This window comes from Dermacentor silvarum, chromosome 8 (genome assembly GCF_013339745.2).
Source record: "Dermacentor silvarum isolate Dsil-2018 chromosome 8, BIME_Dsil_1.4, whole genome shotgun sequence".
Lineage (NCBI taxonomy): Eukaryota > Metazoa > Arthropoda > Arachnida > Ixodida > Ixodidae > Dermacentor > Dermacentor silvarum.
In genome coordinates, this window is record NC_051161.1 from 105,149,702 (window position 1) to 105,169,883 (window position 20,182).

Sequence of the window (20,182 nt, forward strand, 5' to 3'; positions counted from 1 at the left end):
CAGTGAGTGTGTGTGACCACAACAGCAAGACAAAGGCGATGGTAAAGACAATTGCGTGATTTTTTTACGGATGGTCGAATTGATGTGAACGAGTAGCACAGAGGTGTGAGAGAGGTAAGATACACAAAAACGAAATGCTCATTGATGGCAACACGTGGTATTACTTAGAGGACACAAACGAGTGGCTTAACGGGGTTACCGTGGTATAGCCTGAAACCCGTGTCTTTTTTTTTTGCCATTTGGACGAATGACGTTGTGCAGTTGCTCGCCTTGGCCGATCCGTGCTCACGCTGCCATTATGAAATTCGATGCAGCGTTGTCGTACTCGAACGCTAGAGAGATTTATCATGTCCCGTATTCGGGTAAACGCAGGCTGACTGGGCGTTTTACCGGAGGAGTGGAGGCGTAAACGTGAGCGGCCTGCAGAGTGCCCAGCCAGCTGGTAGCGCAGAGCTCAAGCAGACAAAGACAGCTAATATTACAGTAACCAAGTGTTATTGGCGTAATCGTGTTGCTGCCGAAAGTGCCGGGTTACGGCAGACGTGAACGCCAGTCAAAAAGCCGGTAGCAACATCTTTTGACACTTTGTCCAACAATACGTGACACTTTATTTTGTTACATAAGTGTTTTCGTCAAAGCAATATACAAGAAAGGACTCTCTATTGTAAATAGCACCGCTGCCGACATTTGACACCAGGAGATAAGCAGAATATGATTAGTTTCGGCGATGAAAACTGTGCGTTTCCTCTAAATAAGCTCTGATTCGCTAGATGGCTTCACCAACCAACCCATGTTTTATTTTATTTTTTTTGTTGATTTTCGTTTATTTTAAATCTTTTCTTTTTTTTCTTTCAGCCTTAATTTATTACTCGCCTCTTTCGAAGGATACGGCCGCAAGTTCACTTCATTTCAACTCAAGTTTATGCTTCCAGTTAGAAGGGCTGTCATATTTGCTACCACTTCGTCGCGTCGCAGAAGGTGCATTAAACTTAACTCGTCCCTTGGTCCTACTGTGGTGAAAAACGCAAGCGAGACGCAGACATGCACGGCGTGGACTCTGTGGCCGACGCCAGTTTCTCGCTATGTTCTGGCTTCGTCCGGCTCGGCTTGCAAAACACGGTGCGCACGTTAGAGCACTGCACGGGCTCGGGCTTACCCGAAAGCCCGGGCCCGGCCCGGCCCGTGGGCCGGGCCGGGCCGGGTAGAGGAGTTTTTTAACGGGCTCGGGCCGGGCTCGGGCACGACGTGTGCTTTTTGACCCGGGCCCGGGCCGGGCTCGGGTTTTTTGACGCGGGCCCGGGCCGGGCCCGGGCCGGGCTCGGGCTTTCTGCGAGTTATTCTCGGGATTCTCGACTCTGAAAAACATGTATTTTTCCGTCTCGGGCCGGGTTCGGGCCGGTTTCGAGTCGGGCTCGGGCCGGGCTCGGGCTTAAGGTAAAGGGGTGGCGGGCCGGGCCGGGCGGGTAACGTAGATTATTTCCGGGCCCGGGCCGGGCCCGGGTCTCGCCATAAAAGTTTTGATCGGGCTCGGGCGGGCCGCCCAATGTAAAAACGGGCCCGGGCCGGGCCCGGGCCGCAAAAATCGGCCCGTGCAGTGCTCTAGCGCACGTTACCATATGCTGTAGTTGCCGTCTAGTATGCCGTACGGTAAAGTGCGCGCATGCGCAGTCCTCGGCCGTTACGGTATTACCGCACATACCGTACGGTAACTTGCAACTGCTAAAACTCTCTATTAAAAATTACTTGGAAGAAACAGCAGACGAAAACAGTTGGTATGTTTGCGACTGTCGCATTGCCGGAACTGTCTGTCCATTGTTACCGCAACGCCGACGTTTCTTGGTCCTGCAGCGCAGAGTTTCGTCAACTACGTGCTTCTGTGCGCGGTGTTCACCACGTGGCTGGCGTGCCGGGGCGGCGACGCGGGCCTCATACCCGTGCTAAGAGCCCGCGGTGGACGTTACTTCCTGCTTGCATTGGTGGACGTCGAGGCAAACTATCTGCTGGTCAAGGCCTACCAGTACACCACGCTCACCAGCGTACAGGTACGCTGCTCCCGGAGGGGAAGGCATACGTATCAAACCATCGGCGCATGTATTCGCTCTCGCACGAGAAATCTCAAGCGTGAGGGCTGCAGTCGACCGCCGTGGCACATTTCTTTTCGGGCTTCGCTTATCTTCATCTATCGCGCGTTATTGAGCTTTTGTTCTCTCGACATTATTTAATAAAAAAAAACCCGCGAACAACGTTCCCAATTCTTAACTGAACCCATGCCTTTATTTCGCTATTGAGAAGGGTCAGCGGCTTGTGCTATAAAATTTCTAAACCTACCTTGAAGATATATGTAGCACTAGTGTCTGCTCAGGTTCTTAGAGCAATGCCCGGTTCAATCATCAAAGACGTCATCTTAGGTGCAAGCATAAGCAAGACAAGGCGTGTAGCAGTTTTGCAGCTGGTGTGACAGCAGATGTGTGGGAAGCTTCTACGTTCTGTGTTCATTTATGAAAAGAATTTCATGAAATTGTCTCGCGTCAATATACGCGTATATTGATGTTCCTGGGAAGGCCATGCCGCCCTCGAAGGAGCAACGCCAATACAAGGCAACTGTGAATCACTTCATTCTTATAGAAAACAGCATAATAATTTAGCTAGTTTCATGGTTTGGCTTCACCATTGGCCCAACAGCCTGTGGTAGTAGAGTAGGTATATATAACGGTCGCTTTACATCCAGCCGAGAGAAATAGAGTGAGAAATCAAAAATAGAAACGGCAAGGAGTCCAACCGGACAAGCGTCTGGTTGGCTGCTCTCCACTGTTGGTGAAGGGACTGTCAGTTACACTACAGGGTTAATTTTAAGAATCAGGCCTGCGTTTCACCAAAACAGCTATTCTGGCGGTCACCGAAATCTAAGAATATGTTCGAACCATATCGATGTAAAGTGTGGGTTATAAGCATGGGCTAGCATTATTAGGAGCACATTTTTAGCGCCAGGGGACGACGACGGAAGGAAGATGTTGACAACACGAAGCGCTGGTGATTTGCTTGGTGAGTGTGTGGTTTTGGCCAGGCGTAAAGATAAAGATCTACGCGAGATCATTTAGGCACACGCTATCTATCAGAGTGATCAAAGCTGTGTAAGTACTCATTCTATCGAACTGCTAGATAAAGAAACGATGTTTTAGTAAACTCAGTTTGACGGTGTGGCACTATACTGTGCATGGTATATAAAAGTATTTTTTTTTGAGGGGGTGGGGGATAAATTTGTTGAAGCTAGAGCATTGCGTTGTCAACGTCTTCTTTCTGTGCTCATCCGCTGGCGCTAAAAATGTGCTCCAAGTTGCCGTACCAACATGTCCAACATCCAGCAGTGCTATTATGATTCACCGAAAATTTGGCCAAGTGGGTCGGGCTTCACCAGCAGAATTGTGTACTGTGACGGTAAACATCAATGTGAGGGACCGTTTCTCTAAAATAACGTTATAAAACAACTCGAGAGTGTTCGAAGTTCTGTGTTGTTGACGTCCGCCGTATATCATGGGTGTAGCCAACACCACCAAGATAGCACAAGGGCTGTTCACTTCGATCCATGACGTCACGCTACTTGGCCCGAAATTTCAACTGCCAAGCCTGGCGTGACGAAAGCGGTGACTTCGAAATCACCACTGCTTACTCGGGAACATTCCCATTAGATTTTTATGGCAGTTGGGCCAAGTATTATGACGTCGTGGATCGGAGTGAACAGGCCTTGTGCTATCTGGGTGGCGTTGCTTTATAGCCTCCGAAGTTGATCTGGCGTGTCTTCCCTGCATGACCCTTCATCGCGGGTTCAAAAAACAACCCAGCTGCTGGACTGCTTCACGATTCCGGTGGTGCTGGCACTGTCGTGGCTCGCGCTGAAGGTGCGCTACCATCCGGTGCACGTGCTGGGAGTCAGCGTGGCGCTCCTGGGCGTCGGCTGCCTGGTGTGGGCGGACGCGCACGAGGCCTCCCACTCGGCGGGTCAGGTGTCGGCCACGCCTAATCGGCTGCTCGGCGATATGCTCTGCCTCGGGGGCGCCGCTCTCTACGGCATTTCTAACGTGGCGCAGGAGGCCTCCGTCAAGCTCTGCGGCACCGTTGAATTTCTGGGCGCGCTGGGGCTCTTCGGGAGCGTCATAAACGGCATACAGCTGTGAGTGTGCTACCGGTTTCTTTTCTTCAACTGCGAAGCTTTTATTCCTAAAAAATCAGTTGGGGTTTCTTTAGCAGCGTCCTGCCACTGCCCTGTGGATGGCAATCATTTTCGCTTCTTTTAAGCAGCGAATGTGTTGGCATGCCTGGGCAATTGCAGCGCTATTTTTGAAGTTCTGCGACTGGGTCTGATGGAAGAACATCAGCCGGTGATTTCCCACGTGGCTGATAGCGTGTACGAAGCATACATAAATGAAGATTTAAAGCAATAACAGCGCATTAAGACTGAGTGAAATATACTCGTGGAACAGTGCAGCGCTCGTTTTGCACTGCATGTTTTTTTTATTGCGTTTCGACAATTCTTGATAAACCAACCAGATAAAGTCAAAGATCTACTGCCGCCAAACAAAAATAGAGCTTTGTTGTGCGAGTGGTTGACAACAGTTATCAGTGAGGGCATGTAAGTTCGTTACAGAGAATTTCTTGAGAGTGTAAGGCCGAGAAAGAAACTGATCGACTTTACATTTGCATATAAAGTGACAGGTACATTTTACGGTGTCTATGCTCTTCTTTTTTACTGAATCGCTGTTCTGATCGTTTTGTGAGTGGCGAGCAGCTGATAATGATCGGAGACTAAAACCTGCAAAAATTATTAAACCGAGACTGTCCGTTTCGCACATTCCGTAAGTCGACGTTGGGTGCAGCTATGGCTTTGTACTATATGCCTTCGAGTGAGGACTGCTATCACGTTCACTGTGCCTCATTTCCAATCCTCGAGTATTAGTAATTTTAACACAACAGAAAGACTCAATGTTGAGGGCATGTCTTATCGAAGCAGTCTGATCCCTTTGTCTGTTTACGCCCCGCTTTGCGCTATTTGCATAGCTACTTCGGCAATCTACTTAGCACACACCTATTAGCGTTCCTCAGGTTCCAGCAGCAGGAATATGTTCGAAAACTATAGAAGCGCGCAACCAGACCGGCTAACAAAACAGTGGCGGCTGCTGCCCAAGAAGCCTTCGCCCTCTTTATTTCTTGGGGTCTTGGCCAGTTGCGCACTTCGATAGCGCATGGTTTGTGAGCGCAATGTCAGTGTTCGTTGCGTCTTTACCTGTCAGTTTCCCTGTGTGCGTATGTGCTGCGCAACTTACACCGTCCAATAAAACTCAAATTGTAATGAGAGCTGCGCGATGTTTTAAAGTCCAGACAGCGCACTGTTCGCACGGGAGATAAGGAGGGACATCGACGCTAGGAACGAGGCTGTCGTCGCGGATCGAAGGAGGGAGAGGGCAAGAGGACGTCCGGTTACGTGCACCGCGTTTCGAACAAATGTGGCCCGCTGTTCCCCCATTTGGGATTTTCGCTTCCTCTTTCAGGGAATCGGGAGAGGTGGGGCGGCAGCGTTCCGACCCAGGCTGCGGCTGAACCGCTGGATGCTAATTAGGAAAGCCCTGTGGTCATTACCGCGGTTGCGCGTCGCGAACGCTCGCTGCAGCCGTGGTGGGACTGTCGTTAGCGCGTCAGCCAGCCGGAGCGTGCTCGGCCTGCCGAACGTGAGCTGGCCTTCACGTCCGCTTCCGAACCGTCAATGCGACCCCACACGGTCATTAGCGAGCGGTCCCCCGCCGATTGGGCCGTCGCGAGGGGCAGCGGTTACCGGCGGTCGCGAGTCGAGAAGCGCGACCGTGACTGAATAGCGGCGCGCCACAAAGGGATGCGCGACGTCTTCGTTGTTGGTAAAAGAGCGTAGAAGCACCTGCATTCACTCACGAACAAACACAGCCCTATGCCCTTGTGGAGAAACCAGGAAGCTTCTCGGCGATTTATTGATTGATGCATGGGGTTAAATGCCCCAAAGCAACACTGGGGGCTTCGAGAGACAAAGAGCACTGCACGGGCTCGGGCTTACCCGAAATCCCGGGCCGGGTAGGGCAGTGTTTTTCACGGGCTTGGGCCGGGCTCGGGCACGGCATGTGCTTTTTCACCCGGGCCCTGGCCGGGCATCGGGTATTTTGACGCGGGCCTGGGCCGGGCTCGGACTTTCTGGTGGTGCGCATGTAACATGCAGCGAGTTATCTTCGCGCGTCTCGACTCTGAAAAACCTGTTGCTCCGGCGCAGCTGGAAGCTAGCAGTGCTACTCCTGTATACTTCCCTTCTTCCGTCGTATATTGCGCTGTTTGAACAGAATGTAAAAGTGCAGAAAGACCGAAGTGGCCTCAAATCAAAGGATGTCATTGTATTCCTTACCAAAATCAATGTAATTAATGCTCTCAGCGCGCTGCAAGCGCGTTCGCGACTTGCTGAGTCTTCAAAGGCGTATTGGTAAAAAGATGATTGCTAACATAAGATAATTCCTCGCGCGGCTGAAATATGGCACTGCGTCCATCCATGATTGTACGCATGTTCTCAACCGGGTGCCTGGGAGCAACGCATTACGCTGCACCATGGAGGAACAATAAGCTTTCTTTCTCCATTTACTCTATCCACGCGCTGCGCTCACGACCGGTCGTGGCTGCACTTCGGCGATAGCGTACAATAATATGGTTGAGCGGGACGAGCGGCTGGGGCGACGCCAAGTAGTAGTAGTATAAACTTTATTTTGTCCGAGATGGAGTTTAGGGAGGAGGGGAGTGGGAGGGCCCGTCCTCTTCTTCCTCAGGTGGCGGCCAGGCCTTGTGCTTTGGCGGCGTCTTCGGCCAGCTGGACGACCCGGAGTTGAGAGATCCAGGTCTGAGCTGAGCAGTGCAGTCTCCCACTGCTCTAGGGTAGTGATGGGAAGGGGAGGCAATAAGCTAGTGGGTTTTTTGTACCTTATCAGGGGACATGCCCACATGATGTGATGAAGATCGGCTCTACCTGCGCATAATTTGCAATCTGCTGTATATAGCCCAGGATAGAGGTGACTGTACGTCACTGGGTTTGGGAAAGTGTGCGTCTGTAAAAGGCGCCAGGTACTGATTGCTTTTTATCTAAATTTTTGTGAGCGGCAGGGTAATGCCTCCTGCCCTGGCGGTAGAATTGTAGAATTTCCTTGTAGGATACCATCTGGTCCCTGCCTGAACGGCGGAAGGATTCGAACTGCTCCTCGCAAGAGGTTGTCGTGCGGCCGCGGATTGCCAGTTCTCGCGCCGCACTGTGAGCAGCTTCGTTTCCCGGAAGACCGGAGTGCGCCGGTGCCCAAACTAGGGAGCCTACATGCAAGCGCTGTTTTAGGGTGGTGACAACCTTTGTAAGAGTACCTGCCGCATCCAGTTAAATTGGCGGGTAAAATTTTCCGCCAAATATAGCATGTGGGAATCAAAATGGCGAAAAGACCAGCCGCCAGACCACATTTCCCGCACCCGTTGGTGCCGTGAAACTAATTCAATTTTTAAAATAAACTTTCGCTTCATCAACCAGAGACCCATATCGTGCCTGAGAGCAGTGCATGGCACGTCTACGTTTTAGTTAAACAGGCTTGTAAGCACAGTTTTTATTACAGCACACTTCGAAAAACACCCTTTATATAGTGTGTACAAGTGAAAGGCAACGAAAATGTTTAATGCCGTTCACATTCTTGGCTTGAGAAAATACTACAACGAGCACGCCATCGTGCCTTATAACTTGTTGCTTTGTATGCTATGAAAAAAAAATAAGTTTGATGTGCTAAAATAAAAGGAAAAGTGAACTAGTATATTACAGATGTATGCAGGTTTCGTGTGCGAATTGGTGCAGAACTAAATTAAAGAAGTTTATTAGATCGCGTGCCAAAATGGGTACACCAGAGCGTGACAAAAAGAATGCAGGGTGTTTCGCGACTTCTAGCGAAATTGGGAATCAAAATGGCTACTCCCCAAATTTGGCGGTAAATAGCGCTCAAAATTTTGGAGTTGTCACCACCCTAAAACAGCGCTTGCATGTAGGCTGTTGCTTGCATGTAGGCTGTTGCATATTTGCATATGTTTCGATGAGAATCATTTTCCTAGAGGATTAATGTCACTGCGGCGTGATCGTTAGGCGAGTCGGGCAAGAAGGAGAAAAATAAGGTGTGCTCTTTCGTGTTATGATTCGTAGAATTTATTGTAACGTCTAGCTCGGTACGTGGCACAGGTGGTTATTCTTTATCTAGTCAGAAATGCAAGGGGCTTTCACTACAGAGCATGTGCGAGATCAGAAGATGTGTTGTGTGTGTTGTCCGCTTGTGCTTTGGTTAGTCTGCGCTAAGAATGAACGGTTCGCGACTAAGCCGTCTTCATGGTTGAGATTCAGGGGCAATTGGCGCCATTAACGTGCATATATGAAACTCCGCCGAGACTATAATTAAACGCGTATGGACAGCTTCGCTTGGCTGATGCAACTTCTTTTCTGTCCTTCCTCTGCTGCCTCCACAGAGCCTTACTGGAAAAAGAAAAAGTGGGAGAAATTCAATGGGATGATTGGCAACAAGGTAAGTAAATTGTAGAGCGGATATTACGGCGACTTGGTCGGGCTAAATCTTTTCTCCGATTAACAGGCTGCTATGACTCGCTCTGGTCAATTGCCATGTGCCTGTAAAATCACGGTCACGTTAGAGGAAAAACGTGTGCGGCATGCCACAGGCATCAGAAAGCGCACGAAAATACTTGCAAATGGTAGCATTTCTTGTGCCGCGAAGCGAATTGGCCTGCATGGAGCTAGTTTGGTGGCATGCCTGTTGCTGCCAAAAGGCGAGACCAACTAGGAGGCGGCTGATTCATTCACGTAAGCAAACACCGCGAGGAACTACCAGCCTATCTCGGCATGGTTGATTAAAGCCGCAGTGGTTCCAGCTGGGAGCGGATCTATCATGTGCTTTGCCGGGCGGCAAAGACGTCCGCAGACGTTGCGGGCTCGTTTTTCCGCGATGGGCTTTCCGCGCGCTGTTTTCAGTTGCTGTGGCCGTGCCTTTGCACAGTTGGAGAATTGGGACTTTTTTGCATGTTAGACTTCTCGGAAATTCCAAATTGTTCAGATAATCTCAAGGGCGAGGTTATATTTTAGTCAAAGTGACTGCATTGCGTTCCTCTGACACCGTTACCCCTTTCAGACCGACTCGCGTTTTGCTTTCAGCTTGCGGCGAATTCGAAAATAGTGAGATGCGGGCTGGCCGCATTCGCGCTTGAGTCAACATTCCTTGCTGTGTGAACTAAATACGTGGTGGCGTTTAGAGCTGGTCGTTAGGCAACCTCTGTAGACAAGCTGTATCGCGCGTTGACATACACACAGGCCTGATTAGCGAAACGAAATTACACACTGTTGTGTTACCAAAAGGGATGACTGCCATTCAAAGTTTATTTCTCTCGGTAACGCCCGATTTGCCCTGAAAGTAATAAAAGAAATGAAACAGGAATTATGTGCCAACGGTTGCCTGTGTAGGTTGAAGCGCATTCTGAGGACACGCACCTGTACTGATACCAAAAATGTGCAGATGAATTGTTTAATGTATCAATTACGTTTTGCACTATTTTATGTTAAAGAGCGAAGAAGCATTCAACGTCATGTTAGCGCCTGTTTACGAACAACATGCGAGTCAACAACTTGTATAAAAGAAAGCGCGTCAAGAGTTGCTGAACTCTAATCTCACAAAGCACAGAAGGCAATGGCTTCTCCGTTAGGGTGGTCCCTAGGTAAACTAAATTATAAGGTAGTACGGCCCGAAAATGCAGAGTAGCCTATGAAAGACGCTGTAGTGAGGGACTCCGGATTTATTGCGACAACCGGCGGTTCTTCAATGTGCGCCAAAAGAACGGTGGTGCACTAGCTTTCTCGCATTTCGCCTTCATCGCTAACCGGCCGCCGTGGCCGGGAATGTAACCCGCGATCTCATGCGGTTACTAATTCGCTTGCTTAGCTTTAATGACATTGAAAAAAGCGTGACAAATGATCCTTTGTTTCTGTCCGTCATTAATAGTTGAGCTGTTAACTGTATCGCTTGACGTCGACAGCTGGGCTAGTTGGTTGTGATTAGCATTATGAAACATCGTTCCAGCGCACAAATAAACACGGACGAGAAGAGAAGACAGCAAGAACACCGGCGTTTTTGTTGTATTTCTCTTCTCGTCCGTGCTCAGTTGTGCGCTGGAACGATGTTTCGTAATGTTAACTGTTTAGAGGCAGAGATTTCGGTGCGTTTTGGGGGGTGGTCGCCGCAAAGTCCCGCTTAGCGTCGGCACTCGTACGGAGCCACAGCGCGCACAAACCGTTGTCCGATCTCTTCCGCGCAGTGTCCATGCTGCTGGGATTCTCTGGGTGCCTGTTCCTGCTGTACCTGCTGATGCCGGTGGTCATCCGGCTATCGAGCGCCACTGCCGCGAATCTCTCCATCCTCTCAGCCGATTTTTACGCCCTCGCCATTGGCGTATTCGTCTTCCACTACAAGGTATCATAGTGTGCACTGTCTTTCTACGGCGAGTGTATTTCTGTTTTACACGGTTACCTTTCTTGGACTCATCCAAATCTTACTGACTCCTAAAATTCTATTTGTGATGCCATTCAGCAGCTAAGCCATGTACGAAACCCCGAGCAAATTGCCGAGCGTGAGTGTTGCGCCATAACTCGGCGCTAATTAGCACGTCTGGCACCCAACTGCAGATTACCTGGAATATATGAGTTGCATTCCCCGTGTTGGTGGCGGGCGAAGTGGGCGAAGTCTTTTTCCAATGCGAGAGGGTTGTACCGGAGAGTGCGTTTGAAACGCGGAGAATTATTACAAGCATAATTTTCGGAATAGCAGTATATTATGGTAGAGCCCTTTGTAGTTGGTCATAATGCATGCATCGCAGATAAAGTCAATGGGCACTTAGAGGGTGAAGTGTCTCTGTGTGTGTGTGCGTGCGTGCGTGCGTCCGTCCGTCCGTGGGTGCTTAGTCAGATCTGTTTCCAGTTGGATAATGCTGTCATGATTTGCTATTGATATCTTGTTTGGAGTGTTTCTGGTTCATTTGAGCCATGTGATCTTCGAGTGCACGTGAACAGTTTCCTTTTTTATGGGCGAAACACCTTAGGGCCGAGCCTTGTTCCTCCCTCGTCCTCGCCCGTCGTCCGTAGCTCTGGTTTGCATGGAGTCCGCTAGGGGCGCTGCTGTGCACAAGGGCGTTCGTTCCCGACGCGCGCTCTCTTTCTGTCTTCAGCCATGGATGATAACAGTCGCTTCCTGGCTCTTCGTTGACCGGGGACCGCCGGCCTTGGCAGGCCTTGCTCGCGGTAAAGCTTCGCGCCCTCGTTTCGAGTGGCTTGAAGCTGTCGCTGTAGTGGCTTCCCTCTCACGCCGGCCTCCAGGGCATCGAGGAGGCTGACGCCCTGGCAAAGGCAGCACACCATGCTCTTGTACCATTCAGCACCGCTGTAACTGCCTTTGACTACGCAAGGCGCACGTTGCAGCGGCACCTAACGGCGCTCCACCCGGATCGGCGCGTCGCCAGCGGTCGCCCTCCCCGCCCACTTCCTGTTCGCGGCCTCACCAGGCAGGAGCGGTCTCTCCTGCTGCGCCTCCGGATCGGCTCCTCCTGGACGGCTTCCCGGAAGTACAGCAAAGGCCTGGCTCCAGCCCCGGCCTGCTTAGCGTGAAGAGAGGAGAAAATAATCGAGCATCTACTTTGTTTCTGCCCCGCCTTCTCCAAAGAAAGTGCTTCACTCTACACGTCATTCCGACGCCTAGGACTCCCTACGGACTCAGCATCGCAGCTGCTCTTTCCCGGTCGGCACCACGGCTCCGCCTTCAGGCACCTTTTCACATTCCTGGAGGACACGGGGCTATCGTGCAAATTGTGAATGCGCTGCCTGGCTACCCCTGACGGTCAAGGGCTGTGTAATCGATCGACCTACACACTCTTTTCTTTCTCTTTTTCTTCTTTACATCCCCTGCCCCTTCCCCAAGGCGCTGAGTCATGTTCCCTAAAGGGCTGCAGAAAATAGCGCGACTTCCTCTTCACAACCACAATCTCTCTCTCAATCTTCTGATAACGGCGCGCCCGCTGTGGATATGGATGAAAAGGCAAGAGTCGCGGCTCAACTGCAAGCGGAGTCGAGGGCTCGCAAAGCTGCTGTAGCACGGCGACGCAGACAACAAGCGGACCCGGAGTCTAGGGCCCGGGAAGCTGCAGCAAAACGGCAACGCCGGCAAGCGGACCCGGACCTTAGGGCTCGCAAAGCTGCAGCATTAAGGCAACGCCGGCAAGCGGACCCGGAGCTGCGGGCTCGCGAAGCTCGCGCTTGAACCGAGCATCGGCGCGACCAACCTCAGGTGGAGAACGCTTCCGACGTTTTGCCGCCGCTTGCCGGCGTCGCCGTGCCGCTGCACTGATCACAAGGCAGTCTTAATGAAGGGAAAACGAAGTCCGCACCTCAATACCATATACGACCAATAAAACAACATTCCATATATGGTACACATGTGTTGTCGCTCATTTTCATGTTCGAGTGGGCAATGTACGGGGGACTCAAGGTTACCCCAATGATCCCCTGGTGCTTCGCCCACTCATCATCATTCACTTCGTGGATATGCGGTGTCTTTTTCTTAATTAGGAAAGCTTGCTCTTAGGTATAATACAAAGCATGTAAAAAATAAAGGCATAATACAAACAGATTTGACTCATGTAAAATATCTAGAAGCGAACGATGATATGGTCCGTGAATCCAACGTTCAAGGTCGGGTTGGCGGCCAGGCCGCTGGCCTGTTGCCCGGAGGTGGCGGATACGGCTTAGGTGAAGTCCTGGGCACGTCGATAATAGGTGTGTCGCTATCACATTTTGAATTGTAGTGTCACCAAATAGGCACGATGTATCGTAGGGACCGTGGTACTGTTGTGGCCAGAGAACGGTCACAAACGGGGTGAGCGCGACCCCGACACCCAGCCTCCGTAACGTAACCTCCTGTGGGCGGGTTAGCCTACCAGGGAGGTCGTGAACAGTTTGTGGAAGCCTGATTCTACCAAAGATAGCTCAGGACTAAAATAATATAGCGATTCTATTCTGCTTTTTTTTTTTCGCCTTTCGTCAGTCGCCCGGGCAGCGCTCCGACTACGTTATCATCACGATTGGTCGGTGTTAGGTGATAGATGATAAGAAAGCCGTATAATTTAGCGAAATGAATCGTTGCATTTACCGGCCCTGCTCTTGGGAGAATTGCGGAGACGTGAAGTCGCAGCGTCTGAGATTGAGCCAGTTTTACAAGGAAACATCGCTTAGAGCCCAAAAGCATTGTTTGCACAAGTTTATTTCGTGGCCGTTGCCGGGCGCCGCCTTATTCAAACTTTCTCGACTGGCGTTATTCGAACGTCACTGTAACCTTGCCGTAGCAGTCTTTGTAGCTTGAACAAGACGAACTTTGGTAACTTTATATTATTTCTGCCTTGAACTTATTTTTTGGGGGGGTACCGCAGTTCCACTGGCTGTACATGGTGTCCTTCTGCCTCGTGATCGTGGGCGTGGCGCTGTACTCGGCCAAGTCGACTCCCCTGGGTCTCGGACACCAGGACAGGGACTCGGAGGAAGCGCTGGCCTACACCCCTTCGGGAGTAGGCGTAGCAGGAGGTGGTTGCCCCGTGACCCAGTACGGGTCATCCGGCACGGAGCACGGCTCGGCGCCTCTCATCTCCGTGTCGCACGCCGTAAGCGTGCATGCATTCGGAGCGCACCAACACGAGCCGAGTCCCAAGACCAACGGCGCAGTCTCCTGATCATGCGGCTGCCCAGCGCCACCGCCCGCTACGCCAACACCGACGACCAACGTTGCTCAATGAACCACCAACGCCACGCGCCTTTCCCTCTAGTCGACGCCGTGGGGTTGGTTTGCGCGAACGAACGTATTTTTGTAACACTTGAAGACTTGGGAACATCTCGGTGTCAGTGTGCATCTCATGGAACCTGCCCGTCTGGCCCCGCTGAAATCACGTGTTCAAAGCTGCGCTCACATACTTTGTAACTGTGCGCATAGGCTCGTTGCCGCATGTGCGATAAGAAATTAACTGAACAGGCTTAGTGGTCCTTCACTGTACTCACAGTTTTGTTCCATGTGCTATAGACACCGGACACCGTTGTCGAATTTAGGCTGTGTTGACGGCCTACTGTGGTGTCTCACTGTGCAGAAACATTGGGAAAACTGTAATCAGTTGGTAATAGAAGCAGCCCATGTTTTTTTTTCATATATTCATGCACTACGAAAAGCATCATTCACTATTTTGTTGTTTTTTACTCAAGTGAAGTTTAAGATTATGAGTTCAGTACTGTTGTGCCTCATAAAAGGCAATCAGCATCCTGTGTTTTTTTTTCTTTCGTCCAAGAAAGTTTTCTACGTTGGGCCAACAAGTTGTCCGGGTGCTTCTGCCGTGTCAACATGTTATTGTCCTAATGATCGTGGCATGGCTTCTTGAAGAACAAAAGGACATGTGTTACAGAGGAAGCATGTGTCATATTATTTGTCGCTATATGGCATAGTGACATGATGTTGTGCAAACAAATTTGCAAGTATACCCCGCGTATATCTGACGTTGATAAAATGAAGAGCTCTGACTGGATGCCTCTGTTGAATATGGAGGCAAAGTTTTGCGAAATTTTAATGCTAATTTGATGAGCTGGATGAGCTGTTGGGTCTACTATAGCGATAGAATCATCATTTATTGTCATTACTGCAAGTTTGTGGATGAATGTCCTGTTGTCTTGCATAACGCTGTTTTTTTACCGTATTGGAAAGTACACGCTCTTGAATTAAAGAAGGAACGATGGAGCGACCTTGAATTTCATAGGGTTCACCTAGGGCAAAATGATTTGATGCCTACAACCCTCAACAAGTGGTCTATAGCAACTGGCCAACCGAAGTTATTGCTCAAGCAAGTGCTCAGCATAGGCTTGCTAATGTTGTGCTTCCGGGATTAAGTTTTGAACTGTTTAGAAACGACTGTTATTGTCAGCCTGGGTAAGAGGTCAATAAATCTAAGGGGTCATTTTTGAGTTGCTGGCAGAATTAGTGAAGTAATGTTGGCGCAGATTTTAAACTCCACGCCAAAAAGTGACTGATAGGTTGGCTGTTCTCCAAATTTCGGGACAGAACCCTACATAAGGGCCATTTATGTTGAAGTAAGTATATTTGCTTTGAGCCAGTAGTTTAATATTTCAGGAAGTTTTCGTAATGCTTAAAAGACAGGTATAGTAGTTTAAAAAGAACTACTATAAATCAAAATGCAATGTTTATTTTCAGTTTTTTTCCCTCCCACTGACTCGCTCCAAGTGAACGGTATTCAAAGTTGCTGTGAAATTGCTCTTGGCTACGTTTTGGGAGCATTAAATTTATAAAAGTTCTTTCTCTGGTTGCCCTTTACGCATTTAGCTTAAAAATATTGAGTGTAAACGATTCAGCGCTGTAGTTCAGCACATGTTTCATCTGCTTAACTAGACAAACATATAAGAGCGAAATGTCATCCTGTTACTTGCGTCGGCGTTAACGCCAATTTTCTTTGATACCGCCTATGCAGTAGGGGCGTATAAAAAATCGTATTGCATTTTTGATCGCCACAATTGTGACCGTTGCACCATTGCAGGACTTGTGAATGTGATTTATGTAGAATTTGCATCTACCATGATGGGACGATTTTGCAGCTTCCTTCATGGTGGGATGAAAAGATGACTATCGCCTCATTTTCGGGATTTGCGCTGGCAGCTATTGGAGAGCGTCACTTAATTTGAACTATTCACCACGTTTTAGGAATATTGACAATTCTATTAAGGTACGGCATTATACTTTTATAGGGAACTGTGATCGCGTATAAAGCTTCTCAAAATCCTACAGATTAGATTGCTGTGTTACTGTGAAAAACATATATTGAACGAACCTTTAAGGTACTGCATTTCCCTTAACATATTGAGGCGCATATTAATTTACGGCGCTAATACACTTATGCACTAATGTTGTTCACGGTATATAAAACAGCGACAATATGAGAAAGTGATGGCGAAACATCGGATAAACGTGCCTCCGCTACAAAAGATTTCCTTTAAAAGTTACAAATACAGAATAATGAGACCGCACACTGTTTATACACTCCCTTCGCGTAAATGCTGCGCAAAGAAACGTGTACGAATGGAAGCCACTGAAACGGCATTCTGTCATTTCGGTGCGTTCTCTTCATCAACGTTTTATTGCAATGTTTTTCTACTTCCAGCTGATGTGCGCCAACTGGCCCGATACAGTGCTTTATTATATTCACTAGCTTGACTGAAAAAGCGCTTATAAATCGAAAGAATTTTCGCAGTAATTTGCAATCGTAAGCGAACGGAATAAGCAGTTTTGCAGCCGGGTACTGCTCATGGACGGCTTCATTAGCGAATACACGCTGCTGTTCTTGAGTCATTTTCTTTACTTTTTGCTCAAAGAAACGAGTAATAACCATGTGATTCCACGTATCGCCGGCTAATACGAGTTGCCTCCTGCAATCACGTAGCAAACAATTAATGGATTACCGGCTTGCACCACGAAGCGTAGTGTAATATTTTTTTATTTGCATTATTGGGATGCCGGAAGCAGACGGCTCGACTGAGGGTAAAGGGTAATTTATTCGGGCAACACCGCTAATGTAATGGAAGAAAACGCTGTGTGTGGAGAGATGCAAGCCTTTCAAAAAAGCTGTTATATTTTGTGCACTCATATGGGAGGGGAAGAGATAAGAGATAAGCCAGAAAGTCAAAATAAGGACAGTCTTGAAGATATGTCAATTTCTCTTTGTGGGGGTGTGGGCTTGAACGCCGCTGCGGAACAGCTTTCATAGGCTGAAAGAGAACAGCCATTTTCCATTTTTCGCTCCACGCACTCGCAGAACTGATTGACAGTTAATTAATTAACTGTACACAAGATGCTCTTTTACGTCATCCTTTTTTCTTTCTCTTCTTTTAGTGTTTTGTATGTCTGCTGTTAAGTCACGGGCGGTTGTCAGAAGGTTCTTCTTCCTTATGGCGGAATGGTGTATTCGGGCGCGTAAAGAGCGCAAACAGCTCTCGCATATCGCGTTTTTGAACATTTCAATGCCATCCAATGATGCTCTCTCTGCACGCTTCTTCTTTCCTGTCTTATCCTCTGCGCCCTAACATTGACGGTTATCCACTAAGCTCATTGCCGCCTTATATTAATCTTTAACGAAACTCACTGGCATCATTCGGTGTCTTTTGAGGTGTAAAAAAAAAAAAAAAACACAGCGTCAATGCAAAACGTTTCTTTTTCGAAAAGTTTTACTTTGACTCTTATTTTGGAGCAAAGCCAGTGAATCCGGCAAGGTGCGAAGACTTCAAGCCAAAAACATTTTTGTTAGACATCGCGGAAAAAAACGGGGGTATACATATCAATGAAGCCACTGCAGGAATAAAACCATTTGCAAATGTTGTACGCCATTGGAGCAACAAAAATAGTAATCGTTTTTCTTCGAATTGCTCGAAGCATCTACCCGAAGAATGCTCTGTGATGTTTAACTATTGCTGCTTGAGTAAATTGCAGGAAAGGTAATGTGTGGCGAAAGGGGGGGTGAGGGGCTAATTTATGCTTATCAAGACTTGCGTATTTGTAGATCGATCGTATCGAGCCATCTACCCATGATGGGTAGCTTTATAAGCGATAAGGAACAATTGAAAAAAAAAATGAAATTGATTCGAAAAAAAAAAAAAAACGTTTGCATGAGGTCGCCTTGAATGCTTACTTTCCCGCATAACGGTGTGTGTGTGCGTGCAGACAAACCTTCTGTGAGGCTGCTGAATATAAAAGTAAGAATAACTGATTGGTATATGCGATGATAGTATAATAATAATAAATTATTGGTCGCGTTAAGAACACTGGTAACGTCACCGCGTCAAGGTCATAACAATAAAGAAAAAGAAGAGAAATTAAAATGAAACAAAAAGGAAAAAAAAAAAAACAGTTGTGTAGAAACCGCTTATGGCGGTGCTCCGGCTCAGTTGATACGATCGCTTTGAAGGGGCCATGCAGCTTCCTAGCAGCTCGTCTCCACACCGTTCAATACGCGGATCTTATTTCTTTGGCACCGGAAAAGCGATGGGGAGGCATGCATCAGCTAGGAAAAGCAAGTAAGCAAAAGCAAAGCAACAGCCGAAGCAACGAATGCTTACGCATTAGTAGACAATTCTCAGAATTTCTGTAACATTATTCGATGCACTGCTGCAGCCGTGGTAAGGCGGGATTTGTGTCCTAAGTAGGTCAAGATCTGCGAGACACTTGCTTCATGTGTATCGGCCAACTGTACTTATGTGCAATCTACTCTACGATAGCAAAAATTAGAATTTTTTTGCTTAACCAAGCTTCACTTGCATCATTCCCGGCGAAAACGTGTGGGCACGACCGCTTTCAACGTGCGCATTTCAGAAGCTTTCTGAATCAAAGCTCATGCTTTACGGGCAAAGGTACCGCAGAGGGAGGCGCGCTCGTTTTGACTGTTTTGTTGAAGTAGAAAAGTAAATTTGAGAGATGTGGAAGTGCCGGCGTCCACCCCTTCAATTCTTGTGACTGTCTGAAACAAATTGCCCAGCCGTCCGATCGTCTAGGACCCTCCACGAACCGCCTCTCCGAGTTCACTTTGCTAGATGTCCGTGAACGCATCTTCTCGAAGGTGACGGTGTGTCCACTTGTGTCGTGTCGGAACGTCGGAGACCACAGTTTTGTTTGGTGGCCGTATGTCAACGCAAATGGCAACCACCGACCAACTGAAGGCCTTCGTCCGGATTTGAAGCGACAACACTTCGTGGGCCTCGTTCTTTCTGTGAATCGGCATGATATGTGTACGTACGCAGATAGTTTATTGTGAGTGGAACATTTATTGAGTTCTGACTGGTGCGTCTTTTTTTTTCACTTTAGTGCGGTAATTATGAATGCAGTGAATTTACCAGTCTGTAAATGTCCTCGTGGCTTAGTGTGTTAAATTGGCACTCACGCTTTCCAATTTCAGGTTACCTACTGCGTACTTTCTGTTCCATGTTTGTGTCATGTGGTGCACACGATGCCGTTTAAATGCGCCCAGCTGCTACGTTTTGGCAAGATGAACGCTGTTAAATATATCGTTGCCATGAGTCTTGTATTTTTATGTCGCTTTGCACTAGCGTTCCATATTCTGCGTTCGTTGTTGCAATCTTGAATCAAAACTTGTGCAATAAAGCTCAGAACAAACGCGAGGAGGTTCGACAGCGAGCGTGCTGCGAGATGTGTAAAGAATTGTTTTTACGAAAGCTGTGAACGCTGCCGATGGGCAACGCGAAATTGTTACATGTATATATGCCATAGAACACTTAGGCTTAGGTGGGTTGAGAATGATATTTCTTGTTTCTCGAATATTTGTAGAATAAATGACGTTTTTTTATCGAAAACCAAAGCAGTGTTATTCTGTGTTGTACTGCAAGAGGAATATCTCATTTACGCAAGACGCGTATCGTACTCAAAATACGCGCACATGTTCGTGCTCTCTGGCAGAGGACAACGACACTTCGGTGAAGCGACACAAGAGAGATGCAGAAAAACTTGCCACGATGGCACGTGTCTTCGCCGCGCGCTATCTCATCGTGCGCTAGAAGCGACGTTCCAGGGAGAACAGCTAGTGGACTCTCGATATCCGAGGTAAACACCAGCTGAGATTTCTCATGCGAAGCATCCATTGCGTCATTCCAGGCACATTGCTGTAGGTACGTAGTTAGGGTAAGTATTCAGCTCTTTCGTTACACCAGGAATGTGCTCCCTTTCGGTGATTTTATGTTCTAACGTTTTATTTCAAGACGTAGTTGTCGCAACGTACATCGTGACACGTAAATTTCTAGCCTTATGGCTGGTGCTTTAAATTGATGTAAAGCAGGTAATAATTTCTCAGACAGTTTTAACAGAGAAGCTGTTTAAGCCGTTGGTTAGTCCGGGGAGTGTGCGCAGAAAAGCTCGCAGAGCGACGACGTCACTCCACGTCGCCTAGCAACGCCGAGCTTCGCAACAACTGTGTAGGTGGAGCTAAGCTCTGACGTCATCGCGCGTGCCGTCGCTTTGCCCAG

At 48.4% G+C, this 20,182-nt stretch overlaps 1 protein-coding gene across 9 annotated transcripts in view; it reads left to right on the forward strand.

Annotated features, from left to right (window-relative positions):
• Positions 1–20,182, forward strand: part of LOC119461604 (solute carrier family 35 member F2-like) — a 438,758-nt gene that overhangs the window by 322,468 nt on the left and 96,108 nt on the right. For 2 of the 9 annotated variants that reach the window (XM_049655167.1, XM_049655164.1), the window contains exon 4: positions 1,849–2,042. The exons of 4 other annotated variants lie outside the window; for them this stretch is intronic. In XM_049655167.1, coding sequence (XP_049511124.1) covers positions 1,849–2,042 — 194 coding nt within the window. Of the gene's footprint in view, positions 1–1,848; positions 2,043–3,839; positions 4,169–8,538; positions 8,595–10,389; positions 10,545–13,545; positions 19,509–20,182 lie in introns of those variants that run through there. 3 more of the 9 variants (XR_007463129.1, XM_049655163.1, XM_049655168.1) reach the window with 3 other exon arrangements.